The sequence below is a fragment of the Meles meles genome, chromosome X (genome assembly GCF_922984935.1).
Source record: "Meles meles chromosome X, mMelMel3.1 paternal haplotype, whole genome shotgun sequence".
In the NCBI taxonomy this organism is placed as follows: Eukaryota; Metazoa; Chordata; class Mammalia; order Carnivora; family Mustelidae; genus Meles; species Meles meles.
The window spans coordinates 32,317,876-32,333,717 of NC_060087.1; the positions used below are offsets into that span (position 1 = coordinate 32,317,876).

Here is a 15,842-nt window from a genome sequence, read left to right on the forward strand (position 1 = left end):
AGTTCTTTTGCACATTCTTTGAGCATTCTTAGCGAATACCAGCAAAATACCTTTAATTCATGAAGACTTCCTCTTGAATTACTAAACCGGGGCTACTAGAAATGAGTTACCCATGGTACTGTTGCTAAGAAAGGCTACAACTGCAGTTTTATATTTCAGATATAAATTCAGATATATATTCCAAGTCCATTCTGGATAACATTGTTAAGGGCACAAATGATCATGGCAGTCATGAATGTTTTTGCTTCCCTTAGTGTTTAGTAAGGAAAATCCAGTTCTGTATTTGAAATGTGAGCTCCGTCACATCTTGAATGTGGACCTTACATTGCCACTGACTAATGAAGCCAAGGAAAAGGCTTTGGCTTTTGCAGCACAGCAGCAGATGTCGGACATAGAGTATGAGCGACGGTTGATCACAGGCACTCTGGAGAGCAGTAGTGTCCGCGTGGCCATCGCCCTCCTGGGGCTGACGAGGATTGAGGTGAGAATGCAAGACAGATGATGCACTTAGATTACTCTTTTTTTATAAAATTATACAGAGTTGTCATCTAATCATAACCTTTTTGCGTGGAAAAATAACGAATGCTGGTTTTCCTCAGGAAGACAGCTCAGTTGCTTTTTTTTTCTTTCTACCTCATTAAATAATAAGTCTGAAACAAAGCGTTCTACTAATGTTACCACAACTGCTAATTTTATTGGTGTAACTAAGTTAGTGGTAACTTAGCATGCTAAGTACGTTTAGGCATTACAGTGTAGCTGCTGAATTCACGGTTGCCTCCACTTCTGACTACACATTAGAATGCCCTGGAGAACTTATATTAATAGCAGTACCCAGGCCCCGTTCTACAATAATTAAATACAAGTCTCTGGAAGGGGGTGGGGAGGGACATGTTCTAAAAGCTGTGCAGGATAGTCTGTGCATCCAAAGAGACTCATCCCTGAGGTCAGACTGCCTGGCTGAGCGTCTAGATGCTGGCATTGTCTACCTGTGTGACTATGGGCTGGTTACTTCAAAATCATCAATCTTTGATTTTTGTATTTTTAATTTGAGGATGCTGGTAATTGATGGAAGCTAAGTGAGATAATTACGTAAAATGCTTACCACTTTACCTGGTATATAAGTAAGTGTTCTCGGGACGCCTGGGTGGCTCTGTTGTTAAGCCTCTGCATTCGCCTCAGGTCATGATCCCAGGGTCCTGGCATCGAGCCCTGCATCAGTCTCCCTGCTCGGAGGAGAGTCTGCTTCTCCCTCTGTTCCTCCCACTCTCTCTCTCTCTCTCTCTCTGTCAAATAAACAAACAAACAAACAAAAATCTTAAAAAAAAAAATAGTAAGTGCTCTCTAGTTGTGGGACATTATTGTCCTGTTATTATTATGGACTCTACCCTTAGATCTTGAACTCTAGTGTATAAATGAAGTGACGTACAGTATAACCTCCAGAGAGCCACCGAAGTGATTCTTTTAAAATATAAACCTGGTCATGTTGCTCCCCTGCACAGATTCCTCTGTTGGCTTTCCAACTCATTCACAATAAAACCTAACATCCTTAGGACAGTCCTCATGACCCTTCTGGCCAGTCCCATCTCTTCCCTGATCTCACCTTCTCCACTGGAGCCCATGCATTCATGTCACTCCTTCAGCACAGGCTCATCTAAAAATCCCAAGGCATGCTGCCCATGCCTTGTGCACTTCTGTGGTTAATTTTCCCTAGATATTAGACACTATTTCCCTCAATTACTTTGGGCCTGCTAGAATGCTACCAATGAGGTTATGCTTTTAATTTTTTTGTATTTTTTCAAATTATGTATTTTTTTAAAAGCATTGTCTACAAGACACTTTGGAAATCCTATATTTCCTTCAACTTTGTCTGTAGATAGGATTTGTCACCTGAGAATAATTGTTTACTCATTGTCTGTCTCCAGCAAGGGAATTTGTGAGAAAGTAGTTGTTTAGTTACTGCTCATATCACCAGTGCCTAGGAAAGTGTACTGTGCCGAAGGTAGTCACTAAATCTTTTCAGTGTAGGAACAAATGGTTAATATTTTCATCCTTGTTTGAGATTGACCTTCATATATTACCTTACATATGTTACAGCAAATACTCAGCATTGTAGGGATGATTTATTTTTTTGTTAGAATGCGAGAATCTGTATAGTCTAAGCACAGATCCCTAACTTTTAATGATGATATTTTATGGATGAACTGGACTTTTAAGTTCTGATTAGTTCAAAAATATTAAGATCCAAGGCTCTGATGCCTTCTAGACTGACCCATCTACCCTGTGCATTCAAAAAGCTAATGGCTCTCTTTAGCTCATTCAACATGCTTACTTCTGTGATGGAGCAATGAATTTGCGAAGGTTTTTGTTCAATTTTTAGTATAGTATTACAATAGAAATGTTTGATATGTAGCCTTTTCATACTTTAACCATATCATAGTATACTTTCCATTCCTTTTAATTTTTTTCTTCAGGGGCACCTGGGCAGCTCAGTTGGTTAAACATTTGACTCTTTATTTTGGCTCAAGTTGTAATCTCAGGATCATGGGGTCGGGCTCCGTGCTCAGTGGGGAGTCTGTTGGAGAATCTCTGTGTCCCTCTCCCTTTGCCCCTCCCCGCTGCTCTCTCTTTCAAATAAATAAATAACTCTTAAAAAAAATTAAAAATTAGGGGTGCCTGGGTGGCTCAGTGGGTTAAAGCCTCTGCCTTTAGCTCAGGTCATGATCCCAGGGTCCTGGGATCGAGCCCCACGTCAGGCTCTCTACTCCACAGGGAGCCTGATTCCTCCTCTCTCTCTGCCTGCCTCTCTGCCTAGTTGTCATTTCTCTCTGTCAAATAAATAAAATATTTTTTAAAAAATTAAAAATTAATTTTCTTAATTCTTAGCCCTTATCAAAACATTTTATTTAAATGAGAAATGCTAGAGGGAGATGGATTTCAGTGGATCTCTTTTCTATTATTTATGCATGTGTACAGTTTCTTTTTTTCTCCCTTCTTTTAACTGTCTCTGGAATTCAGCACACTCTTTGTGTTTATTATTGTATTTACCAAATTAGGTTTTGTATAATATTTATCTTTTTATTTCCCTGTTCCTCTAGGATTGTGAATGCCTAGAAATGAAAAATCTTTGTTATGTGTTTTTAAGCCCTTATTATCTTCTGTGTGACAGGTGCTCCGTTACTGTTTAATTGAATTGAACATGTGCCCAAACGAACAAATGACACTTTAAACCTGAGGTCTTCATGTCTATCCAGCTTGCCTCATAGCCTGATTTTTCACAGTCACAGTCGTCTTGTTTACTCATCCTTGTTTACCTCCCACATTTGCAGGATGGGTATCTGTATGTGTGTATCTACTTCTTGACTGGTTGGTAGAAATAACAGCAACAAAAACAATCATCACAATTTATGAAAAAACCTTGGCTTCTTTAAAATTAAAATTGAAATGTTTTAAATAGTCTCCAAATTTAGAGATTATAAGTTTTTTTTACCTGAAGATTATTATTGTCTTTGAATTCTGTGAATATCGCACATTTTTTTTATTTCAGCAAAAACTTTCCAAATACACGAAGTAACTATAGAAGGGTTGAATGTGCCTGTTTGGGAAAACTAGTTGCACCAAATCAGAACTCACGGATGCAACTTATTGTGCTCATATACATCTAATCATAAAGGGTTCTTTTCAAGTGCAATTATCAATGCACTCTTGAAATATAATAATGTTGATAATTTTTGTAACAGTAAACAAGATTAATTTTAAAAGTACTCTCTCCTTGGGTAGTATTTTACACATTTTTTTCCAATGCGTTTTTATGTGCACTTGTCCAAGTTATTTCAGTGACCCCATGGAGAAATGTAGAGAAGGTAGAATTATACTTGTAATATAAAAAATGAAATGACTGATTCATAAAAAGACTTACGTCAAGGGTAGCAATTAGAGTCCAGATCATGGTAGAGACATCATTGTATTTTAAAGCTGAGAAAAGAAATCAGAGACACATAGTCCAACCTCTTACACTTAGAGCCCTGCAAACCAAGACCCCAAAATAGTAAAATGATAGCCTAAGGTCACACGACTGATTTGTGACGGAATAGAGATGGACCCAGGTTTTTGCCCCCCTTGTCCATTGCTCTTTTCCTTCGCCTGCATAGTCTTCAGACCATATGTTCACTCCTTAGTCTACTAACATGAAATTGTATAATGGAATAAATGAAAGTCTGGAATACTCAGTTATAGCATAAAATCACTATATAACAAAATCTAAAATCGTCCTTGAAATCAATCTGATTGGATAAATGCAATCATTTTTCTATCAAAGAAAAGTGACACATCTGACTAATTTTTTTTTTGTACACAACCATGTGGAATTTGAATTTTTGAAACATTTGTAGAGTAATAGTAATATGATGTGTCTACTTTATACTGCAAGAGACAGGATCTTTTGTCAGGAGCATGAATTTCAGACACTTCACCACTTCGCACTCATTTACTGAATTCATATTCTTCTGGCCATTAATAAATCAACTCTAATGATATACTCAGTGATACTGGACAGATTCCGAACTTACAGGGTAGTTTCCTTCTATTTTCTTTTTTTGTTTTTAAAGATTTTTATTTATTTTTTTGACAGCGAGAGAGAGAGATCACAAGCAGGCAGAGAGGCAGGCAGAGAGAGAGGAAGGGAAGCAGGCTCCCTGCCGAGCAGAGAGCCCGATGTGGGACTCGATCCCAGGCCTGAGATCACGACCCGAGCCGAAGGCAGCGGCCCAACCCACTAACTTTTTCCAGTTTATGTTTTAAAAGCCATGCTATGTATTCTGGGATAAATTTGGAAAAATCATTGAAATTTTGAAATTTAATATATTTAATAAAGGAAGCCAAAAAGATCTCCTTTGTGAGGCTTCAGAAGGGTAAAGAAAATTGTTTTTGTATTTGTATAATTTAAGTGCACTTTAAATCATGAAGCAATCGTATTGATACTGTTGAAGATGAACAAAACTGGATACAAGTTATAGCCATAAGGATTACCTTTATTCAATAACTGTTGCAATAAGGAGAAGGATCCAACATGAACTAAACTGATATTTGTATAGGAGGAACTGGGAGTTTTAAAAGGAGGATGAGAAAGTAAGGAGGAATAATGAACTGGGAACTTAAAAAAAATGAGCAGAATCAGGGAAGTGGACATTTTTAAGTGGGAGGTGGTTGGTCAGTGTGAGGATCTGGATTTGTTAATTGATGCTTATCTGCAGGAGAAACAAACTTCTGTGATCTTTATGATCAGATGTAGTGATGCAAGTTAGAACAAGGTACCTACCTGCTGGGATCATTGTTTCCTTGAATGTCTGCATTCTGAGGTCCCTGAGAAGACATTTCTGTGTGGCAGAAAACTTACATCTTAAAAAGGAGAAAGAGGGGGAGGGTGGGTTGAGCCGGGGGTGGAAATAAAAAAGGGTAGAGAATGGATTTATAAAAGCAAGCTTTCTAAAGTAACTGCTCTACTAAGAGGGAGTTTAGGGGCCTATCTGCCTGTCACTGGCTTTTGGCTGGAACAAACAGTACATTCTCTTGGCAGCATTGAGCTCTCTCAGGTAGACACTTTAAGGGGAACTGGAACCATCCTAGGGATATGGCCTTGAGCTGTTAGAAATTAAGTCAGCACTTGTTCAAGTCTCTTAGTGTGTTTGGGGGTGGAGGAGAAGGGGGTAGATAAAACCACTTGTGCTGAAAATCTGCAGTTACTGTAGGCCAAGGTTGAGGCTTCCTTGAGAAGAGGGCTTGGAGAAGCCTGACTAGAGTTTGGCCAAGAAGAGAGTCTGTGTCAATATATCATGACATAATGACTTGGAGGATAAGAAGGCAGATCATACACATTTAGGTTAAAGAGGTGGTTGCTGATGTGAATAGATAATTTGTTCGTAGTGACTAGAAAAATGAACCAAACACAAGCAATGATAAATGTAAATGAATTAATTTAAGTTTTTTAATTTATGTGATTTTAATTACCAAAATGAAGTAGATGAAAAGTGTTCCTTTGTGGAAAAAAAAATCCTTGTGGATTTTGTGGATAACAAACCCAGTGAATGAGAAAATAATGGCACTAACATTTCTTTTTGTTGAGTAATGATACTGTGACCACAATCAAGATGATGATGTGATGATGACAGCGATTATATAATAGCCAACATTTATTGAGTACTCAAAATATGTTCCAAGGATCTGGATTTTGTTTTCACTTTAAATATTCAAACCACAGATTGGCAGTGTGTACGATTATTGCCCATATTTTACAAATGAAGACTTTGTAGCTTTGCTTAATAGCCTGGCCAAGCTTACTTAGAGTTGGGTTATAAATGTAGGCCGTCTGCCTTCAAGAGTGCTTGGTCTAACTCTTGGGCTTTACTGCGTGGTTAGTGATAGAGCATCCAGCTAAAAATAAATGATTTCCTATTTCTGTGCTTTGCATTGCTTGCTTCAAACTTGTTTCACACTTCACGCTTTTTCTTCAGTGTTCCATTTTAAAAAGGACTGTATTGAACTGAATTGTGTCTTGCAAAACAGTTGTATGATGGTGAGTGGTTGTAACCCACATTAAGTAAGTAGTGGTTGAAGGGACGAAACATATCAAACCTATTGAAACGGTATGTTTGGGATGGAAGAAAGGAGAAAAAAAATTTTTTTAAATGAAAGGTACGTTTGGATGTCTATGGAAGGGCAGGACCTAATTTTATACATATAAATGTAAATACACATACACATACATTGTCATTAAAATTGTCATTGTCATTGTCACAAAATTGTCATTAGGAAAAGAGAGGAGACTCACTGTGCTTCTGATAAGAGCTAGACTGATGGGTTAGATGTTGAGGAACACAGGGATCAGCTGAAGGAGGGAAGTACTTTCTCAGTGCTATTTACCAGTGGAATTGGTTTTTCCCTGAAGGAATGAATTCCTCAGCACTGAAAGGATTACAGAATGGGATATTGAGCATCTGCTAATAAAGGATGATTCCACTGATTCTGTAAAACATGTTAGTGCCATCTTCCACCAATCAAAAAGTAATGTGTCTAAAGAAATGAACAAAGTCAATCCCTTGATGGACTTTTTTCCCAAAATGTGGACTCTAAATACACAATAATGCTTTTTTATGTGTGTTTTGAGGGTAAAAGCTAAGAGAATTACATTCCAATTTTACTCTTTGTTTATTTGCAGACTTCTACACTCTTTAATACTTCAAAGCTAAAGAAGCCTAAGTCCATTTTATACACAGTAGAACTGAGCCTTCCAGAACATTTTGATATCCCCAAGAAAATCTACATTCCTCAGGTTCCAGAAACTCAAGCTAAATTGACCCCGTCGCAAGAAATTAATCCTGCAAATAAAAGAGGTAATCAGTAACATGTAGACTGCAATATCTAGCTCTGCCCCAGGCCCTGGGAAATACTAAAATTTAAAGAGATTCTCTCTACTAATAGGATGTTTGTAATATAATTAAATGTTTGTAATATACTAAATGCATTAGTTCAGTGTACATAAATATCAATTATTGAATATTTTGCATTATAAATAATCACCATACTATAGCACAGTAATCTAAATTATAGACTAAATTTAAGTGCTAAGTTGCTGGTACTTGAATTTGCAGACCGGTTATTACTCCTTCTTAAAGAGTAGTTGTCTGATAAAGACTGTTAAGTACTCTTTGAGAAAGGTAAGGTCTTGCCGTGACAGTGAAATTGGTTACAGAAATTGTGCTGAAGTTGAGGTTCAGGCTAGCTTTAAAGGATAGGAGGGCTGTTGGTGGCAATAGCATATCAGAGGAGACAGTGTGTTATTTATGAGTAATTTATCTCTGATCTGGACTAAGGTCTTTAATATTTGAATACTTACTCTTCGTCTCCTGGTACCTTTTTATTCTGTGATTGTAAATAGGAAGGACAAACCCAGATTAAATAGAATATTAATAAAATTTACATTGTCAAATATAAGCAATAAGATGTAAACAATGTGACAAAATAATTTAAAGTATCCAAGATTAGTTTTCACTTCACTTCTTTCCAAGCTGGTGGATAGCATTAGGATTGTAATTTCTTTGCTAGGGCTATTCCCACAATGTATCATAACTCAAGCGTCATGGATTCTACTTTATATTGTTGCTAACTTACATTTTGTTACATCTTCCCGTGTTCTTTTCCTGAGGCTTTGTGTTAAACATATAATGTTTCAGGGGCACCTGGGTGGCTCAGTCATTAAGTGTCTGCCTTTGGCTCAGGTCATGATCCTGGGATCCTGGGATAGAGTCCCACATCGCTCTCCCTGCTTGGTGGGGAGCCTGCTTCTCCCACTCCTACTCCCCATGCTTGTGTCCCCCCCCGTCAAATAAATAAATAAAATCTTTATATATATATAAAATATAAATGTATACATACATATTAATATATATAAATATATAATGTATATATACATGTATATATTTATATATAAATATAAGTTATTTATATATAAATTAAATATAAATTTATATATATAAATATATACATATATATAAATATATATATACATATATATATACACATACACATAATGTTTCTAAATCTGAATAGGTGGTTACAGATGATAAGGTTACAGGGTAATCTGTTCATTTTACCTTCGTAGGAGATCTGAGATCTCAGATTCAAATGCTAAGTGGCCAAGCAGGTAATAAGAATTTATGAATTAGATCTGGTCTAAGTCAAGAAGGATGATGGAGCCTAGGACAAACTGGAGAGTAGGTGCCCTGTCTAAACATTCAACTTCAAAATAATAAACAGAAAAACTTAAGTCTGCCCAACAACTGTGAGGGTATATTTAACTCATCAGCTGTCAAGCTGGTGACAGCTCTTAAGTTGTCTTTTTTTTTTTTTTTTTTTAATCTTCATTGCCTCTGGCTTTTCGTTATACTATTAAATGTTTAAATGAAGATTTTATAATGATAACTTTTTAACCCCTTTGAGATAACTGGATAAAGTTGTGTGTATTATAAGCCCAGCTAGGATTCCTAGTCCAAACAATTCACTTATTCAGCTGTTCACTTAACACTCTTGAGAATTAATTCCTTTGGGCAAAATGATTAAAATTGGCATATTAAGGTGCTCTTTAATTATAAATAAGTATGAAGTTATCTATATTGAAAAGTCTTCTGCTCAGATAATTTTCAAAGGCTAATATTTTTCTTTTATATCAATTGTGAACTCTCCATTTCAGTAAGAAGATTATTGTGAGAATTAAGAAAAATAGAGCTGTAAATTTTTAAAAGATCATGCACAAAAGTTTTAAAATATAATTTGCATATCATGATTCCTAACTTGATTTTCTATGCAGTTGACTTTATAGAAGAGTCTTGCAGCCCAGGTTTCTGTATCCACTTCCTTCAGCATGTATTTAAATAAATTAAGTTTACAAAAGCAGAATATTCTAACTCAGGATCGTAGCAGGTTACAGAAAATATATAGCCTAAACAGTACAGTGTACATTCTATTGTTAAGCAGTGAACTTGATTAATGAAAAGGAAAGGAACATATGCTATTTAAGTTTAATAAATAACATTCTATTGGAATTTGAAAGAAAGAATAGTAGAGTTAAGCATTTAAGAAGCTTATCTTTGTGGGGAAAAAAAGCTTATCTTTGTGATATAATCCACTTTGAAGAGAACCACAAATTCCTAGCAATCAATATAGTAACATAGGAATAAATTTTGGGGTCTTTTTAAAAAGATTTTTTTAAAGTAATCTCTGCACCCAGTGTGGGGCTCAAACTCACAACCCCGAGATCACAAGTCATATGCTCTACCAACTGAACCAACCAGGTGCCCCTAAATATTTTCTTTTCTTTTTTCATTTCTTCCTTCCTTCCTTTCCTTCTTTTTCTCTATAGGTGGCATGGAGAGAGGAAGAAATGATAAGTATCTGGAGAAGGAGAGATAGCCCAGTATTCCTGCTAATTGCAAGAAAGGGGTGGAAGTGGGACATTCTTACAATCTATTGAAGTTCTAATGTCAGCAGAAGGCACTAGTGATGAGGTATTGAGAAGTGGCTGTCTTCTACCCATTCATACTAATGTGGCCAATCAGTCTTTTTACCTTTTTGAAATTCCTGATGAAACTTCTACATTTCTGGTTAACCATAGCTATTACTATAATTATTGGAAATAATCTAATTAAATCTGTATTTATTTTAGCTCCATCATTTAGGAAGGTATTATCTTTTCCATCCCACCCTTTAATGTTATAATGCTTTCAACAGAAGGAAATGAGGCTGTAGACAAAGTGCATGTACACACACGTAGCTGCATCCGTCTCCACAGATGTGACAGATGTACAAGCTGGACATTTTCCCCATGAAAAGACATTACTTGTCCCACCCCGTATATCTCAAGGATTCTGTGACTCCTTTGTTGTTAATGGACTAGAGTAGGTCTAATATTTTTTGAGCACCAATAATATGCAAAGCACAGTGACAGCTGGTTTTATAGTTTTTCTCATTTAATTTCCCCAGTTCTGTGTGATTCTGTCTCAGACCCCATTGAGGCATCGATCCTTCTACTTGCTTATCATAACATGGACCCTTGCTTGGCTCACAGCAACCTTTCCACATGGCTTTTAGCCTTCTCAAGCATCCTCTTTACTCCAGTTTTTCCCATCTCCAACCTCCACTGGACAAATGATTTTGTCACCTGTCATGGAGGAGAGGGGGCTACATGAGCACCTCAACCTCCTTACCTCCTTAACCTCCTTACCACCTCCCCCTCAATCTCCAAATAAAAGGAATCTACTCTATCAACCTTGTGGTGTGTATCCTTTATCTTATCCCAGAAAACCTCTTTGTTATTTATCATAGTTCCTTCTTCTTTGAGAGTAGTTACTTCACTTTTGCCTCTCAAACTTTCTCAAGCTTCAGAAACTAAAGACACTTGTATCTTTCCCATAACAAACATACTTCTGAGTAGGGCTCTCTTCATTTGTAGTTTCTATTCCTGCATGACTAGTTCTCACCCTCTCAGATCTGGCTTTTGCTCTACCACCGTAGTAAAATGGCTAGTTGCTTTCTAATTGCCAAATCCAATGAACCATTCTCAGTCCTCACCTTGTTGGATCTCTTTTGCATTTGACCTGGATGATTGGGCATCTACTCACAATTCTAGACATTTGAGATAGGGCTTTATATCCTTGTTCCCTGCATTTGTTCTCCATCCCCTTGATAAGATTTCTTCTTAATCTTTTCATGAATTATTCTGTTTATCAATATGGGAATCTTCAAGGATCTACTTGTCTTACTGGGGCGAATATTACTTTTAATGTATCCCATAGGAGATTCTGTACACTCCCGTAGTTAAAACTACCATTAACATCCCTGACTTTTATCCTTACTCCTACCCTTTTCCTTCTGTTTTCAACTTGATATTCAGGGGTATATGACATGCCTACCTATAGATATAGATATAGATATAGATATAGATATAGATATAGATATAGATACAGATACTGATATAGATATGCAGATAGATATACAAATAGAGAGATGTATCCCTCAGATTAAAAATGAATGTTTTATTATTCTCCTTTGATTTGTTCCTTATAATATAATCTCTGTCTTTCCATTTGGTTCCATTTGGACATATATCCACCCTGTCTCTATTAGAAATCTGGGCATACTGCTTGAAGCTTCATTCTTTTGAGCTCATACCTACAATTCATCTTGTAGTTCCAAATTTTCTGTAATTTATTTCCTTCTCTTCTCTACTCCCACTGTTAATGATTCAGGTCTTCATCAGTACTTCACAAATGGAAAAAAGTAATCACATCTATTTCTTCTTGATGAGGTGCAAATTTAATGAGATAACATATGCTAAGAATTTAAATGCTGTATGATATACCTAATAAACATTGGCTATTAATTATACTCTAGTCTTGTCACTCTTAAGGTACTTCACCTCTAGGCACTAGAATTATTAAATTGGACCATGAAATATTACTGAAACATTTGATTTCAGAGGCAGATTTACTATACTACCAAAGACACATAAATTTTATGATTCTTCACTTTTTTGACACCCCCCCTTCTTAGTCTCTGTACCTAGATTTATATTTGTGATTTTATATTCTTTCTCTTGAGAAAGGTCCCTAAATTTTAAAAGCCTCAGGCCTCATAAAACCTAGACTTTTACCTGGTTGTAGGTCTTGACGTAGAACTTCATCTACTTGTGGTTCTGGGGATGTTGAAGTTTATGGACAGAAAGAGTTTTATGCACCTCAAATGGGTACAGGTAAACAGGAAATCTCCCGTAGATCTAGTAACACTTATTACCTCCCCAATATAGAGGATCCTATGTGTTTCGTGTGCTCCATGAAAAATATATACAAGAACACTCAAGCAGTATGCTCTAGGCTGATTTTTTTCTGATAACTTACACAGAGCTCAAAACCTTCATTTCTAAGGGTATCTCTTCAGTTTCTAGTATTTTACATTGACCCAGTGTCTTGTTCTCTCTCAAGGGATATGTGGCAGACATATTGGAAGTATATATTGTAGGAACACTGTTCTCCTGTACCTTCTCCCATTTGATTCCAATTTTCTTAAGTTTCTAACATTTACTAATAATTACACATCTAATAGGTGACCAATATTCACTAAATCTTTCCATGGCATCTATTTAATATGTAATGTGATTATAAACTGTATGAAAAATTTATTATTAATAACTAAACTATCTGTGGTTCTATCCATTTTATAAGGATTAAATATATTATTGTAATAGCTAAATTATCCTTCAGTATGAAAATAAGACTCCAGAATTATTACAAAAATATGAAAGTAAATTTCTGCTTAAAGTTTATTAACTGCTTTGACAAATAAACCCTACATCTCTGAGTTACATCACATAGCCATAAATGCATTTCAAATAGAATAGAAGTAAATTTCATTTAACAGAGTACCAATTAATGATTAAACTGAGTTAAGGGGAGCCTGGGTGGCGCAGTCGTTAAGCATCTGTCTTCAGCTCAGGTCATGATCCCAGAGTCCTGGGATCGAGTCCTGCATTGGGCTTTCTGCTCAGCAGGAAGCCTGCTTCTCCCTCTCCCACTCCCTACTTGTATTCCCTCTCTCGCTATCTCTCTCTGTCAAATAAATAAATAAAATATTTAAATAAATAAACAGTTAAATTGAAGCAATCCTCTATACTTTATTGTCCACATCATCAAATCACCTCATCCTAGAAATGTGCTGTTAGTTCATTTTTCTCAAAAGAAGTATAGTCAAACTTGTAGTGATATATTTGTTACAGGTCTTTTTTTTTTTTTTGTAAAATCTTTTTAAATTTGCAAAAGCTTTTTGAAATAGAATTTCTTTAATTCACTTAGAAATGTATTTCAAATGCATTTTTCATATAGGATTGCCACAACTGTAAACCATCAAGTCCAATTACATTGTATAAAAGAATGTTATTAAATTCTAAAAGGAAATCAGTAATCCATGTACTACATTTACAAAAACTAGGAAAAGTAAAGAATGTATTCTCTGTCTGCGATCGTTAAGTTTATATTTAATTATAAATGTAATAGTTTCTGTTATAGTCTACCTTTCAAGAAGACTTGTAATCATAATCATAAAAGATAGTACTTGTCTTATAAATACCTGATATAAATTTGAATTTACATCAAGTGAAAAATAAGAGGATGTTTATCTACACTCATACTTAAAGCTTTATTCTTGTATTTATTTATGTATTTCATTTTTAATAACTTTATTAAGATATTCACATACCGTGCAGTTCACCAATTTATTTAAAGTGTATAATTCAGTGGTTTTCCGTATATTGCTTAGATACATATAACCATTACTACAGTCCATTTTAAAGCATTTCTGTCACCCCAAAAGGAAACTCAGTACCCTTTATCTATCAACTCCCTATCATCCACCCCTTCCCCCAGCCTTAAGCAATCATTAATTTTTCTCTCTACATAGATTTGCATATTCTAGAGATTTCATTTGAAAAAATCATGTCATTTGTGGTATTTTTATAACTGGTTTCTTTCACTTAGCAGAATGTTTTCATAGTTATCCACCTTGTATCATGTATCCGTACTTCATTCCTTCTAATGGCCAAATAATATTCCATTGTATGACTAACACATTTGGTGTTTCTGTTGATCAATTGATGAACGTTTGGGTTACTTCTACCTTTCGCCTACTGTGAATAGATGTTTCTGTGCAAGTTTTTGGGTGAACATATGTTTTCATTTTTCTTGGGTATATACAGCTGTAAGTAGAACTGTTGTGTCACATGGTAACTATGTTTAAACATTTGAGGAGCCACCAGACTGTTTTCCAAAGTGGCTATACCATTTTACATTTCACCAGCAGTGTGCGAGGGTACCAGTGTTCCCGCATCATTGACAACACTCTTTATTATCTGACTTTTTAATTTTAGTTATCCTGGTGGGTAGAAATGGTATCTTAAATGCTTTTGACTTGCATTTCCCTGGTGCCTCAGCATGTTGAGCTTCTTTCCATGTCCTTATTGGCTACTTATATTTCATTTGTATAAATGTCCATTCAGATCTTTTACCCATTTTTTTTTTAAAGATTTTATTTATTTATTTATTTGACAGACAGGGATTTCAAGTAGGCAGAGAGGCAGGCAGAGAGAGAGAGGAGGAAGCAGGCTCCCTGCTGAGCAGAGAACCTGATGCGGGGCTCGATCCCAGGACCCTGGGATCATGACCCGAGCTGAAGGCAGAGGCTTTAACCCACTGAGCCACCCAGGCGCCCCCTTTTACCCATTTTTAAACTTGAGTTGTATTTTTCTGATTGATTTGCAAGTGTTCTATCTATATTCTAGATATAATACTTTATCACATTTGATTTGCAAATATTTTCTTGCATTCTGTGGGTTGTCTTTTCACTCTCTTAAAACGGTTCTTTGAAGCACAGTTCTTAATTTTAATTGATCTGTTTTTGTTGTTGATTATGATTCTTGCTTTTGATAACATATTTAAGAATCCATTGCCAAGTTTGAGGGCATGAAGATTTAGCTCTATTTTCTTCTCAGAATTTTATAGCTTTAGTCCTTACATTTAGGTCTTTTATCCATTTTGAGTTAATATTTGCATATTATTTGAGGTAAGTGTCTAACTTCATTCTTTTGAATACGGCTGTCCCAGTGGTCTTGGAAACATTTGTTGAAAATACTGTTCTTGGGGCGCTTGGTTGGCTCAGTCGTCGGACATCTGCCTTTGGCTCAGGTCATAATCCCGGGGTCCTGGGATTGAGCCTGGCCTGGACTCCCTGCTCAGCGGGAAGCCTGCTTCTCTCTCCCTCTCCCACTCCCCCTGCTTGTGTTCCCTCTCTCACTGTGTCTCTCTCTGTCAAAAATTAAATAAAATCTTTAAAACAAGAAAAAAAGAGATAATACTGTTCTTTTGGGGCTGTGGCCCAGTCGGTTGACTCTTGGTTTTGGCTCAGGTGATCTCACTGTCATGAGAGCTAGCCTCACATCCCATTGGGCTCTGCGCTCAATGGGGAGTCTGCTTCCCCTCTTGCTTCCTCTGACCCTCCCCTCTCTTGTTCATGCTCTCTCTCTTAAATAAATGGGTTTTTTTTGTTTTGTTTTGTTTTGTTTTTGAGACATTGAGAGAGAGAGAACAAGCAGGAGGAGCAGCAGAGGAAGAGGGAGAAGCAGGCTCTCTACTGACCTGGGAGCCTCATGTGGAGCTTGATCCCAGGACTTTAGAATCACACCTGAGCTGAAGACAGATGCTCAACTGACTGAGCCACCCAGGTGTCCCATAAATGGGTCTTTAAAAAAA

General features: G+C 36.3%; 1 protein-coding gene across 1 annotated transcript in view; it reads left to right on the forward strand.

Moving 5' to 3' along the window:
- The window catches only part of CFAP47 (cilia and flagella associated protein 47), a 545,441-nt gene that overhangs the window by 303,465 nt on the left and 226,134 nt on the right, over nucleotides 1–15,842 (forward strand). Inside the window, exons 44-45 of the mRNA XM_045994745.1 lie at nucleotides 255–481; nucleotides 7,211–7,339. Of these exons, the coding sequence (XP_045850701.1) occupies nucleotides 255–481; nucleotides 7,211–7,339 (356 nt within the window). The remainder of the gene's footprint in view (nucleotides 1–254; nucleotides 482–7,210; nucleotides 7,340–15,842) is intronic.